Source organism: Musa acuminata, chromosome BXJ3-6 (genome assembly GCF_036884655.1).
Source record: "Musa acuminata AAA Group cultivar baxijiao chromosome BXJ3-6, Cavendish_Baxijiao_AAA, whole genome shotgun sequence".
NCBI classification, from domain to species: domain Eukaryota; kingdom Viridiplantae; phylum Streptophyta; class Magnoliopsida; order Zingiberales; family Musaceae; genus Musa; species Musa acuminata.
Genome location: NC_088354.1, coordinates 6,684,627 through 6,701,824, shown reverse-complemented (window position 1 = coordinate 6,701,824; position 17,198 = coordinate 6,684,627). Strand labels below are relative to the sequence as shown.

At 38.2% G+C, this 17,198-nt stretch overlaps 3 protein-coding genes across 4 annotated transcripts; all 3 read left to right on the top strand.

Annotated features, from left to right (window-relative positions):
* The first annotated feature begins 8,027 nt into the window (after positions 1-8,027).
* Positions 8,028-9,634, top strand: LOC103987272 (chalcone synthase 2-like). Its single transcript, XM_065154757.1, has 2 exons — positions 8,028-8,260; positions 8,416-9,634. Exons 1-2 carry the CDS (start codon positions 8,083-8,085, stop codon positions 9,414-9,416), a joined length of 1,179 nt encoding a protein of 392 aa, XP_065010829.1. The 5' UTR covers positions 8,028-8,082; the 3' UTR covers positions 9,417-9,634.
* Positions 9,635-12,413: 2,779 nt separating this feature from the next.
* On the top strand, positions 12,414-12,965 carry LOC135640769 (chalcone synthase RJ5-like). The gene has a single exon (XM_065155503.1). It carries the CDS (start codon positions 12,414-12,416, stop codon positions 12,963-12,965), a length of 552 nt encoding a protein of 183 aa, XP_065011575.1.
* Positions 12,966-13,533: 568 nt separating this feature from the next.
* LOC103988290 (mediator-associated protein 2) lies at positions 13,534-17,151 on the top strand. Of its 2 annotated transcripts, none has more exons than XM_065156326.1 (7): positions 13,534-13,691; positions 13,833-13,976; positions 14,146-14,251; positions 14,356-14,440; positions 14,671-14,754; positions 16,410-16,508; positions 16,665-17,151. In XM_065156326.1, the coding sequence occupies exons 1-7, from the start codon at positions 13,678-13,680 to the stop codon at positions 16,973-16,975; spliced, it is 843 nt and encodes a 280-aa protein (XP_065012398.1). In that variant the 5' UTR covers positions 13,534-13,677; the 3' UTR covers positions 16,976-17,151. The 2 variants fall into 2 exon arrangements, with proteins under 2 accessions (XP_065012398.1, XP_065012399.1); XM_065156327.1 differs by having other exon boundaries at positions 13,537-13,691; positions 13,796-13,976.
* Positions 17,152-17,198: the final 47 nt, after the last annotated feature.

The following is a 17,198-nucleotide window of genomic DNA, read 5'->3' as shown; positions in this document are numbered from 1 at the left end:
TCGTATATTTGTGGTAATTAATATATTTCATCTTGTCGCTCTACATTTGCCTTAAAACCTTTCTTTTGTCATCTTGTCATCGTGCAATGTAGTCAAGGCTCAACTCTGGAATATAAGACTGTAAGGTTGTCTTTGGTTTGACATAATACATCAAATGATATGATGATCAAAGCCCAATAAGAGATAAAATAATTCATCAAATGATAACTATTTTGTGGAGGATAAGATATTCAAAATTAGTATAACAAAAGTTTTATGGAGGATAGGATATTTTGGATGGTATAATTTCTTAGTCAATACTGGTAAAAAGATTCCTATTTTAGATTTTTCTAGAGAGATACTTTGTGTGTGTATATATATATATATATATATATATATATATATATATATATATATATATATATATATATATTCCTAATTTCGGATATACCTTAACCATCTACTTCTTTTTAATCTAATACTAATTTTGTGAGGGTATGATATTTTGAGTGGTGTAATTTTTTAGCTATTGTTTACCAAAGAGTTCTTTGTTTTGGACTTTCCTAGAGAGATATCTCCCTTTTAATATATTTTTTCTTAATTTTGAATATACCTTAACCACCTACTTCTTTTCCCACGAGAAAGATAGATAAAAAGGTTTTAGAAAAATATTTGGTGCTTTCTGTTGGTCCAGCCCATATGTGGGCTTGGACAATTGGGCCTATTGAGCCCAAATCAGTAGTTTACCCTCTCTAAGGTACTTTCCTGTGATATCCACTTTGTGAGACCTAGAATTCTTTTTAGGAGATCTATCCTATAATGAAGATATGCTATTCTTGAGCCAAGATCTATGATCTTGATGTTATTCTGATCCTCTAGTTATTCTAGAGAAGACCTACTGTAAACTTATTATCATTATTATTGATAGTGGAAGTTTGAGGTGGACTACGGTCCCGTGGTTTTTTCCACATTGGATTTTCCACGTTAAAAGATTTGATCTCACTGTGTGATTGATTTTTTGCTCTATTGTTTATGTTGTGCTGGTTGATATTTACATTTGGATATTAAGTTGGTATTTTGATGAGGAACCTATTTTGATACACAAAGAGGGAAAAGAATATTCCGCTTTAACAGGTTTCTTCCCAACAAGTGGTATCAGAGCAACAGGTTGTTTAGTGCTGGTTTTTCTTGTGTGATTGAAATGGAGTCTGATGGTATGATTAAATCGAACTCATCAAATTATTCCACTTGGAGGCATATGATGGAAGATTTGCTTTATTGCAAAGATTTGTATAAGCCCTTCAAAGTTAAAGATAAACCTTCTACTATGGACGATGAAGAATGAGAAGTTCAACATAGAAAAGCTATTGCCTATATTAGAAGATGGATGGATATAAACTTGCATGAGCATATTTCAGATGAAACCAAAGCTGATGTTGTTTGGCAAAGGTTAAAAAACCTCTTTGCGAAAAAGACAGTGGGAAATAGAATTTCTCTCCTTAGAAGGTTTGTAAATTTGAAGTATAAAAATGGTGGTAACATTGTTGAGCACATAAGACTATTTCAGAGTCTTGCAAACAAGTTGGTTGCTATGAAAATTAATATAGATGATGAGATGCAGGGATTATTACTTCTCAGCTCTTTACCAGAAAGTTGGGAAACGTATGTGGTGACTGTTTGTAACTCCACGCCAGAGGGGACTCTAACCATAGATATGGTTAAAGACAGTTTACTAAATGAAGATGCCAGAAGGAAAGAACAGGGTGAATCTTCTTCTGGTGCATTTGTTACTGAAAAACAAGAAAGACGTGGAAGAAGTCATAGCAGAAATCCATATGGTTATAGAGGAAGATCCAAGTCTAGAAGAGATATCAAATGTTTTCACTGTAACAGGCCAGGTCACATGAAGAAAGAGTGTAGGTTTTGGAAACGAGAACAGAATGAAATGAAGAAAAATGAGAAAGAGACAAATACAATTGCCGTTGAAGGTAATATCACTATTGTCTATGATGAAGGTTGTGTTAGCCTTGTAGCTCAGGACAGTAATTGGGTAATTGACTCTGGTGCTTCATTTCATGTTACTTCTCATGGAGATTTCTTTAGATCTTACACTGTTGGTGAATTTGGTAATGTCAGAATGGGAAACAACGGTACATCTAAGATTGTGGGTATTGGAGATATTTGCTTGGAGACCAGTATTGGGAGCAAATTGATACTCAAAGATGTAAGGCATGTTCCAGATATTCGTCTTAACTTGATATCTATAAGTAAACTTGATGATGAGGGTTTTGCACATTATTTTGGTGAAAGCAAATGGAAACTCACCAAAGGTTATCTAATTGTGGCAAAAGGAAAGAAGATTAACTCTTTTTATGTCATGAAAGCTAAGCTACACAAAGGAGAGATTAATGCAATTCGAAAAGGTGAAAGTATAGATCTTTGGCATAAGAGGCTTGGACATATCAGCGAGAAGGGACTTCAAACTCTTGCTAGAAAGCAGTTCTTACCAGAGTTGCAAGGTACATCTCTTAAATCTTGTGATCATTGCTTAGTTGGAAAAACACATAGAGTTGCATTTCAGACATATCCATCATATAGAAGATCAGATGTTATTGATTTAGTTCATACTGATGTTTGTACTATGCAAACTAGAACTCTTGGAGGTGCTCTTTATTTTGTTACTTTTATTGATGACCATTCTAGAAAAGTGTGGGCTTTTGCTTTGAAATCTAAAGACCAGGTACTCGATGCTTTTAAGGAGTTTCATGTCAGTGTTGAAAGAGAAACTGGCAGAAAACTAAAGTGTATTCGATCAGATTATGGTGGCGAGTACAGGGGTCCTTTTGAAAATTATTGCAGGTTCTATGGTATCAGGCTTGAGAAAACAATTCCTAAAACTCCTCAGCAGAACGGTGTGGCAGAAAGGATGAACAGAACCATTGAAGAAAGGATTAGGTGTATGTTGTCTCACGCCTAGTTACCGAAGTCATTTTGGGGGGAGGCTATGAGAACTACAGTTGACCTGATAAATCTTTCTCCATCGGTTCCTCTGCAAGGTGATGTTCCAGAGAGAGTATGGAGAAGAAAAGATATATCTTATAATCATTTGAGAGTCTTTGGGTGTAAAGCATTTGTTCACATTCCCAAAGATGAGAGGTCCAAGCTTGATAATAAAGCAAAAGCATGTATCTTCTTAGGATACAGTCATCAAGAGTTTGGGTACAGATTATGGGATCCAATGAACAAGAAGATTATTAGAAGCAGAGATGTTGTGTTTCTTGAAGACCAATTGTTTGATGATGGTGATAATATTGAGAAGCCAGAAACCTCTGTTTATATTCCTTGGAGTTTAGGTCCAGTTCCTTCACCTGTAGTTCATGATGATCATAGGGGAGATGAACAAGAAGATTGTGATGGGAATACCAGTGATGATACACCTACAGTTGATGATGCTGAACCAACTGAACAAGTATCTCCACCACCAGTTGAGATTCCATTGAGAAGATCCACTAGAGAGCGACAACCCTCTACCAGATATCCTCCACATGAGTATGTTATACTTACTGATGGGGGAGAGCCAGAAACTTACCAAGAAGCTATTCTACATGAGAATAAGAATGAGTGGTTTAAAGCCATGCAAGAAGAAATAGATCCCTGGTTGAGAACCACACCTATGACTTGGTAAAGTTGCCTAAAGAGAAGAAAGCTCTCAAGAATAAGTGGGTTTATAAATTGAAGACCGAAAGCAATAGCTCACAACAGAGATACAAGGCACGACTAGTTGTGAAAGGATTCAGTCAGAAGAAAGGTATTGACTTTGAATAAATATTTTCTCCGGTTGTGAAAATGTCCTCTATCCGAGTTGTTCTTGGTTTGACTGCCCGCTTTAATTTAGAAGTTGAGCAACTTGATGTAAAAACATCATTTTTTCATGGTGATTTAGAAGAAGAAATTTACATGGAACAACCAGAAGGTTTCAAAGTCAAGGGAAAAGAAAATTTGGTATGTAAGCTTAAGAAAAGCTTATATGGACTCAAACATGCACCTAGACAGTGGTACAAGAAGTTTGATTCCTTTATGATGAGCCAAGGGTATGATAGAACCACATCTGATCATTGTGTGTTTATGAAAAAAATTTCAGATTATGATTTTATTATTTTACTGCTATATGTTGATGATATGCTGATTGTTGGCCATGATGTTGGAAAAATTGAAAAGCTTAAAAGAGAGCTAAGTAAGTCTTTTGCCATGAAAGACTTGGGATCGGTGAAACAAATACTTGGCATGAAGATTCTTCGTGATAGGAAGAAAAGGAAGATTTGGCTATCTCAGGAGACTTACATTGAAAAGGTTCTTGAAAGATTCAACATGAGTAAAGCCAAAGCAGTTTGTTCTCCACTTGTAGGTCATTTCAAGCTGAGTTCGAAACAATGTCCTACAAGTGAGAAGGAAAAAGAAGAAATGTCCAAAGTGCCTTACTCATCTGCAGTAGGTAGTTTGATGTATGCTATGGTTTGTACTAGGCCAGATATAGCTCATGCAGTTGGAGTTGTCAGCCGATTTCTTTCAAATCCTGGAAAAGAACATTGGGCAGCAGTGAAATTAATATTAAGATATCTAAGAGGTACTTTCAGGTTATGTTTATGTTTTGGCAGTGATGAACCTGTGTTAGAAGGTTACACAGATGCAGACATGGCTGGTGATACTGATTCCAAGAAGTCCACTTCGGGATTCTTAATGACATTTGCAGGAGGAGCAGTCTCTTGGCAGTCTAAGTTACAGAAGTGTGTTGCTCTATCAACCACAGAAGCAGAATACATAGCAATTACTGAAGCCTGCAAGGAAGCTTTATGGATGAAAAAGTTTCTACAGGAATTGGGCTTGAAACAGGAAGAATATACTATTTACTGTGATAGTCAGAGCGTCATTCACCTCTCCAAGAATTCAACATACCATTCTAGATCCAAGCATATTGATGTGAGATATCACTGGATTCGTGATGTGCTTGAGATGAAAGAATTACAGTTAGAAAAGGTACATACTAATGAGAATGGATCAGATATGTTGACAAAGTCTTTGCCTAAGGAGAAGCTTGATGCATGTAGGCAAAGAGCGGGCTTAGTACAGCCCACCATATGAGCTGGAGGGGGAGAATTGTTGGGTCCAGCCCATATGTGGGCTTGGACAATTGGGCCTATTGAGCCCAATTCAACCAATGAAAGAAATTAAAAAGTGGAGAGAGAGGGTGAGAAAAAAAAGAGATCAGATTACAGCGTGCAAGGAAAGAGGAGAGAGAAATAGAGAGAGAAAGATGAGGTTTCTGAGTTTTCTGCTTGACGATCTGTGGCCAAATGTTGTCAGTTTCGGCCCAAATTTTATGTGGAGAATCCTTGCAGCAAACTCTACAATCCTAACGGTGTTGATCTGTAGTTTACCCTCTCTAAGATATTTTCCTGTGATATTCACTTTGTGAGACCTATAATTCTCTTTTGAGGAGATCCATCCTATAATGAAGATATGATCTATGATTTTAAAAGATTTGGTCTCACTGTGTGATTGATTTTTTGCTCTATTATTTATGCTGTGCTGGTTGATATTTACATTTGAATATTAAGTTGGTATTTTGATGAGAAACTTATTTTGACACGTAAAGAATATTTCTTAACAAAAAAAAAATATTCCACTTTAACAGTTTCTTCCCGACACTTTCTTCCTTCTTTGAGAATACTATGATAATAATAGTAAGCAATGACGATCATTTACCAAACCACAAGCTTAAGGTCAACATTTTTACAACTTAAATTCCACATAATTTTTTTTCCTGTTTGTCTTTTTCATTTGTTTTGTTTTGGATTGTCTTTCTTATTTGAAAACTACATATGATGTTATCATAAAGCACATGGTATATTCAAAACTATTGTTTACAAAAGAGTTCCTGTTTTGGACTTTCCTAAAGAGATATCTCCCTTTTTATATATATATATTTTTTAATTTTGAATATACCTTAACCACCTACCTCTTTTCTCACGAGAAAGATAGATAAAAATGCATTAAAAAAATATTTGATACTTTCTTCCTTCTTCAAGAATACTATGACAATAATAGTAAAAAACGACGATCATTTACCAAACGACAAGCTTAAGGTCAACATTTTTACAAATTAAATTCCACATAATTTTTTTTCCTATTTGTCTTTTACATTTGTTTCATTTAGGATTATCTTTCTTATTTCAAAACTACGTAGGATGTCTACCATAAAAAAAAATGTGAAGAGGTCTCCGAGTTATGAGAAGAAGAAGAAGAAGAAGTAGAATAATAATAATAATAATAATAATAATAATAATATCAAAATTAAAATAGAATCTATTTTCACGAGAGAAAATATCATAAATCTTTTTAATCTAATACTAAATTTTGAAGAGGATAGGATATTCTATGTGGTGTAATTTCTAAGTTAATGTTTGTAAAAAGGTTCCTATTTTAGATTTTTCTGGAGTGATACATCCATTTTTATATATTTTTTCATAATATTAAATATACCTTAGTCAGTTACTTCTTTTCCCACGAGAAAAATTGATAAAAAGGCACTAGAAAAATTTTGGCCTTTTTTTCCTTCTTCAAGAACACTATAATAATAATAATGAGCAATGGCGATCACTCACCGAACAAAAATGCTAAGGCCAACATTTTTGTATCTTAAGGTCCACATAATTTTTTTTCTTGCTTGTCTTTTTCATTTGTTTTGTTTTCGATTGTCTTTCTTGTTTGAAAGCTACATTTGATGCCTATCATAAAGCAAAAGGTAAAGAAGTCTTCGAGATGTGAGAATAATAATAATAATAATAATAATAATGTGATGAAAATTAAAATAGAATATATTTTCATAAGGAAAAATGTCATAAATCTTTTTAATTTGATATCACATTTTGAAGAGGATAAGATATTCTAAGTGGGGTAATTTCATAGCTATAAAAAATAATTTCTATTTCAAGCTTTTCTAGAGAGATGCCTCCCTTTTTATATATTTTTTTTTATAATTTCAAATAAACCTTAGTCACCTATTTCTTTTCCTATGAGAAAAAAGGATAAAAAGGTACTAGAAAAATATTTGACGCTTTCTTTCATTTTCAAGAATAGTATAACAAAAATTTTGTGGAGGATAGGATATTTTGGATGGTATAATTTCTTAGTAAATACTTGTAAAAAGATTTCTATTTTAGATTTTTCTAAAGAGAAACTTTATATATATATATATATATATATATTCCTAATTTCGGATATACCTTAACCATCTACTTCTTTTCCCATGAGAAAAATGGATAAAAAGGTACTAGAAAAATAATAGTAAACAATAATAATCACTCACCAAATAACAAGCTTAAGGTCAATATTTTTGTATCTTGATTTCCATCTTTTTTTTTACTTTACTTTTTTTATTTTATTTTAGACTATTATTCTTATTTTGAAACTACATATCTAGCATACGATAAAAGTTAAAGAGGTCTTTGAGTTACGAGGAAAAAACTTTTTAGAAAGAATAATTATATGATTAAAATAACTAATAATTATGTGATCGAAAAATATTTTAACTAAACCTTGATCCAAACCGATTTACCATTTGAAAAAAGAAAAAAAAAAAAAGATAGTTGGCTTACTATCAACTCGATGTTATATTTGGAATTATACAAAAAAATAAAAAAAGACAATGCTAGAGAAATTTGAAAAAGGGTATCTCTCGGAAAAGATCCAAAAAAAAAACTTCCCAGGAAATCACCCTAATTTCTTTACTTGTTAATAAACACTTCAAGAAACACGTGGCATATCATCTAAGGTTCCCTTTGAAAAGTATTGTCTTTCTTGATAGGACACATTTCCTAACTCCCTCACGACATCAGCCATCACATTTGACCATGAGCTGATGGAAGAAGGAAGATCACGAGGCACTCACCAAACCCCTCGTGGTTCACGGACGGCCCGTCCCTCCCACTTATCATCTACTATAAATATCCAAGCTCCACGACATCCAAAGCAAGCCATCAACTGTTCGAGCTGTAGTACTCGGCTTGTGGCAGTCGTTGGTGAAGATTAGAAGAGCCAGGAGTCATGGCCAAGGTGGAGGAGATCCGGCGATCGCAGAGGGCAGAGGGGCCAGCGACGGTACTTGCCATCGGCACCGCCAACCCGGCCAACGTCGTGTACCAGGCCGACTACCCTGACTACTACTTCCGCATCACCAGGAGCAACCACCTCCCTGAGCTCAAACAGAGGTTTAAGAGAATGTGTGAGTGACTTATACGTACTCTCTACCATTTCTTTGGTTGTTTCTTTGTTGCATGGCGTTATTACAAGTGACAGACAGAGATCTACTAACTGTACTCGTCGCTAATAAAAAAGATAAAGTCTTGGTTGTGATGCTCGTACTTCGTGATGGTTCAGGTGACAAGACAATGATCCGTAAACGTTACATGTTCCTCAACGAGGAGATCCTGAAAGCGTACCCTAACATCGGCGCGTACATGGCACCGTCACTGGACGTCCGGCGGGACATCATGGCCGTGGAGGTACCGAAGCTGGCCATGCAGGCGGCAGTAAAGGCCATCGAAGAGTGGGGGCACCCCAAGTCCAGGATCACCCACCTGGTCTTCTGCACCACCGTCAGTTTCGACTTGCCCGGCCACGACTACCAGCTTGTCAAGCTCCTCGGACTCAACCTTTCCATCAACCGCTTCACGTTGTCCCAGCATGGCTGCTTCGCCGGCGGCACGGTGCTCCGCCTCGCCAAGGACATAGCAGAGAACAACCGCGGCGCCCGGGTGCTCGTGGTCTGCTCCGAGCTCACCACCGTCACCTTCCGCGGGGCGGCGGAGACTCACCTCGACAACCTCGTCGGACAGGCCCTGTTCGGCGACGGCGCCGCCGCCGTCATCATCGGAGCTGACCCCGACCCCGCCACGGAGCGACCCCTCTTTCAGCTCATCTCGGCCAGCCAGACCCTCCTCCCCGACTCCGACGGCGCTATCGAGGGCCACCTCAAGGAGGTCGGCCTCACCTTCCATCTGCTCAGGGACGTGCCCAGGATCATTGCCAAGAACATCGAGCAGAATCTCGTGGAGGCCTTCGAGCCGCTGGGGATCAGCGACTGGAACTCCATCTTCTGGATCGCGCACCCCGGCGGACCCGCGATCCTCGACGCGATGGAGGCCAAGCTGGGGCTGGATAGGGCAAAGCTGAAGGCGACGAGGCAGGTGATGACCGAGTACGGGAACATGTCCAGCGCCTGCGTGCTGTTCATCCTCGACGAGATGAGGAAGCGGTCGGCCGAGGACGGGAAGGCGACCACCGGCGAGGGGTTGGAGTGGGGGGTGCTCTACGGGTTCGGTCCCGGCCTCACAGTGGAGACCGTGGTCTTGCGCAGCGTCGCCATTTCTTCCCGTTGATAGCAGAATGGCCATCCTTTGATACAAGCCTCACTTCGCCACTGTCACCTGGATCAACTTGTTTAGTTGTGATTCTATTATAGTACGTAGTAAGATATATGCGAGGCAAAACTTGTGATGTATTAAGGAAGACGTGCATGCACGTCTTAAAAGTGCCGAAGAATAAGACGGTGGCGAGTATGTTTGTGGTAATTAATATATTTCATCTTGTTGCTCTACTTTTGCCTTAAAACCTTTCTCTTGTCATCTTGTCATAATGCAATGTAGTCAAGTATCAAATCTAGAATATAAGACTGCAAGGTTGTAGCATAATACATCAAATGTTCATATGATGATCAAAGCCCAATAAGAGATAAAATAATTCATCAAATGATAACTAAATCTCTTCCTTTCTCTAATGATAATTAGCATGCTTTTGGCGATCTCCTCCTCCAATGGATCCACAAAACCTTTAAGACAAAGTTTGGCTTGTGCAACTTTATTATCCGCATAGTTTTATCCTTTCGGATCATGTGAGTTTTCTGCATGCACATCTTAAGAAAGTGTCGAAGAATAAGACGGTGGCTCGTATGTTTGTGATAATTAATATATTTCATCTTGTCACTCTACTTTTGCCTTATAACCTTTCTCTTGTCATCTTGTCACTCTACAATGCAATCAACTCTGGAATATAAGACTGTAAGATTGTTTTTGGTTGGGCATAATACATCAAATGTTTATATGATGATCAAAGTCCAATAAGAGATAAAATAATTCATCAAATGATAACTAAATCTCTTCCTTTCTCTAATGATAATTAGCATGCTTTTGGCGGTCTCCTCCTCGAATGGATCCACAAAACCTTTAAGACAAAGTTTGGCCTGTGCCTTTATTACCCGCACAATTTTATCCTTTTGATTATGTGAGTCTTCTGCATGCACATGTTAAGAAAGTGCCGAAGAATAAGACGGTGGCTCGTATGTTTGTGGTAATTAATATATTTCATCTTGTTGCTGTACTTTTGTCTTGAAACCTTTCTCTTGTCATCTTGTCACCATGCAATGCAATCAAGGCTCAACTCTGGAATATAAGACTGCAAGGTTGTCTTTAGTTGGGCATAATACATCAAATGTTTATATGATGATCAAAGCCCAATAAAAAATAAAATAATTCATCAAATGATAACTAAATCTCTTCCTTTCTCTAATGATAATTAGCATATTTTTGACGGTCTCCTCCTCCAATGGATCCACAAAACCTTTAAGACAAAGTTTGGCCTGTGCAACTTTATTACCCGCATAGTTTTATCCTTTTGGACTATGTGAGCCTTCTGCATGCACATCTTAAGAAAGTGCCTAAGAAGAATAAGATGGTGGCTCGTATGTTTGTGGTAATTAATATATTTCATCTTGTTACTGTACTTTTGCCTTGAAACCTTTCTCTTGTCATCTTGTCACCGTGCAATGCAGTCAAGGTTCAACTCTGAAATATAAGATTGCAAGGTTGTCTTTGGTTGGGCATAATACATCAAATGTTTATATGATGATCAAAGCCTAATAAGAGATAAAATAATTCGATAACTAAATCTCTTCTTTTCTCTAATGATAATTAGCATGCTTTTGGCGGTCTCCTCCTCCAATGGATCCACAAAACTTTTAAGACAAAGTTTGGCTTGTGCAACTTTATTACCCGCACAGTTTTATCCTTTCGGACTTCTGCATGCACATCTTAAGAAAGTGCCGAAGAATAAGACAGTGGCTAGTATGTTTATGATAATTAATATATTTCATCTTGTCGTTGTACTTTTGCCTTGGAACCTTTCTCTTGTCATCTTGTCATCGTGCAATGCAGTCAAGGCTCAACTCTGAAATATAAGACTGCAAGTTGTCTTTGGTTGAGCATAATACATCAAAGCCCAATAAGAGAAAAAATAATTCATCAAATGATAACTAAATCTCTTCCTTTCTCTAATGATAATTAGCATGCTTTTGGCGGTCTCCTTCTCCAATGGATCCACGAAACCTTTAAGACAAGGTTTGGCCTGTGCAACGCAGTCCAGTATAATAATAAAGAAAACAAATTTGTTGCATTAGACCAACTCGGTCATCTCAACAATTGTTACCAATTATTATTTATATTTATTAATATATTATAAATGTTTTAACTTTATTACCATTGCAGTCTTCTGCGCCACCAACTCGTCTCTCGAAGCCATGGCAGGCCGCAAACGACAGCGCGGAGTTGACGACAACCACAGTCACCTCCTTTTGATTCTTGTAGTGTTGCAGCTCGGTGACGAAATTTATATCACGATCCAAAGCTCTAATCTCATGACGTATACGTACCGACGTCACTTGATACGGCTGCAATACATCCGCTTCATATCACTGCTTGTTTCAGACAGATGGTGTTTTCCTACTCCGTGGGTCCGTATCTGCTACGTTTTCAACCCTATGGAAGTAGCGATGAGAAGACTGCCTCTCATAGGCAAAGAGCGGTCGGTGATAAACTCGACGAAACTGCAACTTGAGAAGAGAAAAGGCAAGTTTGCCTGGATATGAGTAAATGAACGACACTTCGTCCTCTCGATGCCATTACAGCTTTTCTCACAGTAATACATTCTTCATGCATGGAACAGAAGACCAAGGATTGCAGTTAAGGTAGAATATTTCTGACATTGCTTTTATTGACTGATATTAAGCATAAGAATCCCAGCTCATCAATCTGCCAAACGCAGAGATTCTTCGAGGAAAAGTAAAATTAGTAGATATGAGGCATATTACGATATAATTGAAAGAGAATATTTTCAATCAAGAAAACTATAGTTATATTAAACAAGAATTAAAACTAAAAATATTTATGAAATATTTCCATATATATATATATATATATATATATCTTTATTTCATAAATCATAGTCCTATTTATAGGATCTAACGATAATTATCTCAACCTATAATGTCACTAATAATTAAATTAGATATATAAATTATTCCTATGATAATAACTTCTTAGATAATGAACCCGGACGACGTCGTGTTCCAGGCTGACTACCCCGACTATTACTTCCGCATCACGAAGAACAACCACCCCGACTATTCCCAGAGCTCAACCACCTGCCTGACCCTCCTCCCCGACTCCGACGGCGCCATCGAGGGCCACCTCAAGGAGGTCGGCCTCACCTTCCATCTGCTCAAGGACGTGCCCAAGATCATTTCCACGAACATAGAGCAGAATCTCGTGAAGGCCTTCGAGCCGTTGGGGATCAGCGACCGGAACTCCATCTTCTGGATCGTGCACCCCGGTGGATCCGCGATCCTCGACGCGATGGAGGCCAAGCTGGGGCTGGAGAAGGAAAAGCTAAAGGCGACGAGGCAGGTGATGACCGAATACGGGAACATGTACAGCGCCTGCGTGCTGTTCATCCTCGACGAGATGAGGAAACGGTCGGCCGAGGACGGGAAGGCGACCACCGGCGAGGGGTTGGAGTGGGGGGTGCTCTACGGGTTCGGTCCTGGCCTCACTGTGGAGACCGTGGTCTTGCGCAGCGTCGCCATATCTTCCCGTTGAAAGCAGAATGGCCATCCTTTGACACAAGCCTCACTTCGCCACTGTCAACTGGATCGACTTGTTCAGTTGTGATTCCATTACTATAAATATACGTAGTATGTAGTAAGATATATGCGAGGCAAAACTTGTGGTGTATTAAGGAAGACGTGCATGCACGTCGTAAGAATAAGACTGTGTCTTATGTTTGTGATAATTAATTGATTTCATCTTGTCATTTATTTTATGAAAGATTTATCGTTGTTGAAAATAATTTTGACCAATAGTTTTAGCCTATCTTTAAACATGATTCATTTGATGGATATTAATTAATTTAATTTTTATATTTCTAAATTTAATTTTTTTTATCTAAAATTATTATGACATTATTTTTTTTGAGTTATAACAAATTCAGTATATTCATAATTTAATAAAAAAATTATATGATGATTTGTACGGAATCATGTTCGATAGTAAACCTGGATTCGGTCAACCGGTTCAACCCATGTTGATTCGAGCCGAACTTGTTTCGGATCAACCGGTTCGGTCGGGTTCGGTAAATCTTCGTGAAAGCTTTACGAATCATCGAACCCGGTTCGAGGGCAGTGGGACCACCGACCTAGAAATCCTGTCCCCTGATAAATCCCTCGGTGGATTCATCAGACATCGAAGCCTCTTTCGCTCGCTGGTGGAGGTCGGGCGGCGCCGCAGACGCGAGCGATCGAAGTCCGTCATCATGCAAGACGAAGGGTACGCGTTTCGATCTTCTTCATTAACTATCTGTCCTAAAAAGGCTCGCTATTTTGTGGCTCTGATAACCCTAAGTGCGATCTTTCCTCCGATTGTTCCAAAAGCTTTTCTTTCTGATTGTCGAACCCGGTTCGAGGGCAGTGGGACCACCGACCTAGAAATCCTGTCCCCTGATAAATCCCTCGGTGGATTCATCAGACATCGAAGCCTCTTTCGCTCGCTGGTGGAGGTCGGGCGGCGCCGCAGACGCGAGCGATCGAAGTCCGTCATCATGCAAGACGAAGGGTACGCGTTTCGATCTTCTTCATTAACTATCTGTCCTAAAAAGGCTCGCTATTTTGTGGCTCTGATAACCCTAAGTGCGATCTTTCCTCCGATTGTTCCAAAAGCTTTTCTTTCTGATTGAGGCGTGGCTTCAATTCCTCTTTTACCTTTGTGTGTCTGTGGTTTCTAGGTACAAGCCCGGGCCAGATTTCGAAGAAGACTCGAAGACTCCTCTGGTTGATATCTCGTTGACGGACTCGACGGAGCTTTGGCTTATCCAGTGGCCCATTAATCAAGCGCGTGCCTTTGGCTTGATCGTTCTGGTTTTGTGCTAATTGGGTTACTGTTCTTTATTCGTTGAAGCTAACATTATATGGTCTTGTTGCTGTTGACGATGCAGTTACAACCTGCTGATTTCGACGGGAAAGAGCTAACGCTCAAGCTCAATCGAGATGGGAAGCTTGGCAGCTTCGAGAGTGCATCTGGTAAGATGTACTCTTTTGTTATGGGCATAGAGATTTTCTTGGGCTGACAAGTGCAGCTATGCACCCTTTTTAACAGAATTTGTAGTTTGAGGTGGATGGGTGATAAGTTTTTTATATGTTACTATCAGCTTTTACATCTAAATCTCTTTTTTGTTGGATAATGTGGGAAGAATTAGTGATTTGACACAGTAGGTCACTATGTGAGATCTTTTAGCTTTTGAATTTTCCAGGTAAGTCTTATGATTTTGTGAGCTTTGCTGCACATGAGCCGGATGCCACCGTGTTTGTACCCTCTGGATCAGAGACGAAAGTAGGTGTGTATTAGACCTTTGCCATTCCTGCTCCTTGTCTGATGTTCTCAGTGTTTACTTAAGCCAAATGTTACCCTTTGGTTAATAAATAAACCGACAAGCTGTCTGAAAGGTTTATTTCTCATTAGTATTTATGTGTCTGCGAACTTTGTTGTTTCAAAGATTCATGATTATGCTATTTGTTTGTTCTAAATTTTGACTGCATTTGTTTATTTCTAAGTAATAGAAATATTTGTGTATAAGGGTTGCAGAGTCAGCTTAATCCACTAACTGGGTCTCCTTTTGGCAGTTGTTGTTGATATTTGTGAGCCTTTTTATTTATTTATCTATTTGTCAACATGGCTTGATAAGTTTAGAAACCTCTGTCATTAGGTTAATTTGTGTGTCCTTCTACCTTGATCAATTGAACTTGTTCAATTACGAGGCAGTCACAGTTAAACTTTTGTGATTGGCAATCGATTTCTTAGTGCATTACTCTTGGCTTTCCATGTCATTCTTTAAATTAACTTCCTATCGATGTTCAAAGTTTGACTAAGTAATATCTTCTTGATCTCACTCACTATTTATGAAACATCACAGAGTGGCTAAATTTCACTAATTAGACTAGTCTTTTAAGTATAATAGAAAAGGGTATCATAATTAGACAGATGATGTTTCTATGCTTCGACAGCCAACGTTAGTCAACTTTTGAAAAATGAGTCCGTTATGTCGGTTTTGATTTGATACAGTTTGAAAACATGTGCCCTAAAGTTCTATTTAGTTTGAAGTTTATTCTTGCTCTGTTTTCCTTTCCACAGTTCATAATTTACAATTTTTTATTCTTAATTGGTGGAACTTTGTATAGTAGACTGCAGCTGATTTAGCTTGACTTATTATTAATATTATCTATCAGTTGGCAGTGTTTTGCTCAGTATACCATAATCATGTACCTTTTTCTTAATTTAGGATCACGAAGGGCAATTACGGAAATTTCTATTGGTAGTGATTAAATTACAGATGCAAACTGCATTTTAGCTAAAAGGGCATCTATAAAAGTTCATTAACTTCTGATGAATGTTTGTAGTATTTGCAACTTTGTGGGGGGTTTCATAAAACTAGAGGCGAGTGGTTGGGCATGTACAAAGTTTTCTCAGTGTGTATGTGTACATTTACATCTATGGTTTATGCATGTACCATGATCCTTAACAACTAATATCTATAACATAGTGTCATATGCATATTCTTGGAGACTTCCACAACTCCGCAATCAGCTATCATCAACTCTGTTTCCAGGACAACTGATATTTAATCAACTCCATGAAAAAATCTGATGAACTGATGAACTCTGTTATTAAATATTACTCATCATGTACCATCAAGATTTAAATTGATTAATTTTAAGCAAGTTACACCATGCCACTTGCCTCACAAATATACAGAACACTGTGACCTTGTCTCCATCTTGTCCCATCCTACAATAACTTGTGATATTTGCTGATTGGCATGCCACTCTTGCATGCTACTAAGGACCATAAACCTGATTGTGTGGCTTCATGTGTCACATATTTATCAGTTCTTGTTTTGGTTGTATTTAACTTGTAATATCATTTCACTTAAATCTGCATTCCTGGTCCAGAAATTAAAGAACCATCTTCTCACCCAAACCTGTCTTTCTTCAGTTGGGAAGATTTCTCGCAGAGTCTGTCTGGTTCATTATCCAGAGCCTGGTGAACTGGAGAAGACTCGATTCAGTCTAAGCAGTCAGAGAACTGAGGGTGGTATGTATATCACTTCATGTTGATTTTTTGAGATTTTGCTCAAATTGCACATTTTTGATCCAGTCAATTTCCAATAGTTGTGTTTTTACTTTGTACATTATCTACACACTATTGAGTGTGACATATCTGTTGACATCACAACTGTTGACTTCACAGGTTCAGTTCGAAGAAGCATCTCTCGTCCTTCTGTCACTCCACTGAGACATGGAAGCTTGCTAGGAACGGAAGGAACTTCTCATGATACCTTCACCTCTGTATATAACCCTGAAGAAAGAAGCATGGAAACTCCATTGAAGTCCAGGAAGAGACATGCAGCTAGCACTGCACCTTCAGAGATATCTGCAAGGTCTGCTGACCGTTCTTCCCATGCTTCAGGTCCAGACAGTGAGATTACCAATAATTCATTAACATCCGAGAGATCTCATAGGGAGAAATCGAAGAAGAAGAAGATCAAATTGGAGGAGTAGTGATTTTTGTTTATTGCTATAAAGCTGCAAAGCATTAAAATTTCTGCTACTGCTCTCTGAAGCCACTATCATCTTGTGTGTTTTGCATGATATGAGGGTTTCTGATCTAACACAAACATTGTATTTTCCAAATTACTTGCCGCTCAAAGTCGATTATAGTTACGACATTAATTGTACTTTTTAGCAGCAACCAAAATGTGTTTGCATAAGTTACAATTTGAGT

What these genes read in the sequence shown, in the direction of transcription:
- LOC103987272 (XM_065154757.1), top strand. Translation starts at nt 8,083, where the DNA reads ATGGCCAAGGTGGAGGAGATCCGGCGATCGCAGAGGGCAGAGGGGCCA. An exon ending in ACAGAGGTTTAAGAGAATGT is followed by an intron (nt 8,261 to 8,415) that starts GTGAGTGACTTA and finishes GTGATGGTTCAG; the next exon opens with GTGACAAGACAATGATCCGT.
- LOC135640769 (XM_065155503.1), top strand. Translation starts at nt 12,414, where the DNA reads ATGAACCCGGACGACGTCGTGTTCCAGGCTGACTACCCCGACTATTAC.
- LOC103988290 (XM_065156326.1), top strand. An exon ending in TCCAGTGGCCCATTAATCAA is followed by an intron (nt 14,252 to 14,355) that starts GCGCGTGCCTTT and finishes TTGACGATGCAG; the next exon opens with TTACAACCTGCTGATTTCGA. An exon ending in CAGCTTCGAGAGTGCATCTG is followed by an intron (nt 14,441 to 14,670) that starts GTAAGATGTACT and finishes TGAATTTTCCAG; the next exon opens with GTAAGTCTTATGATTTTGTG.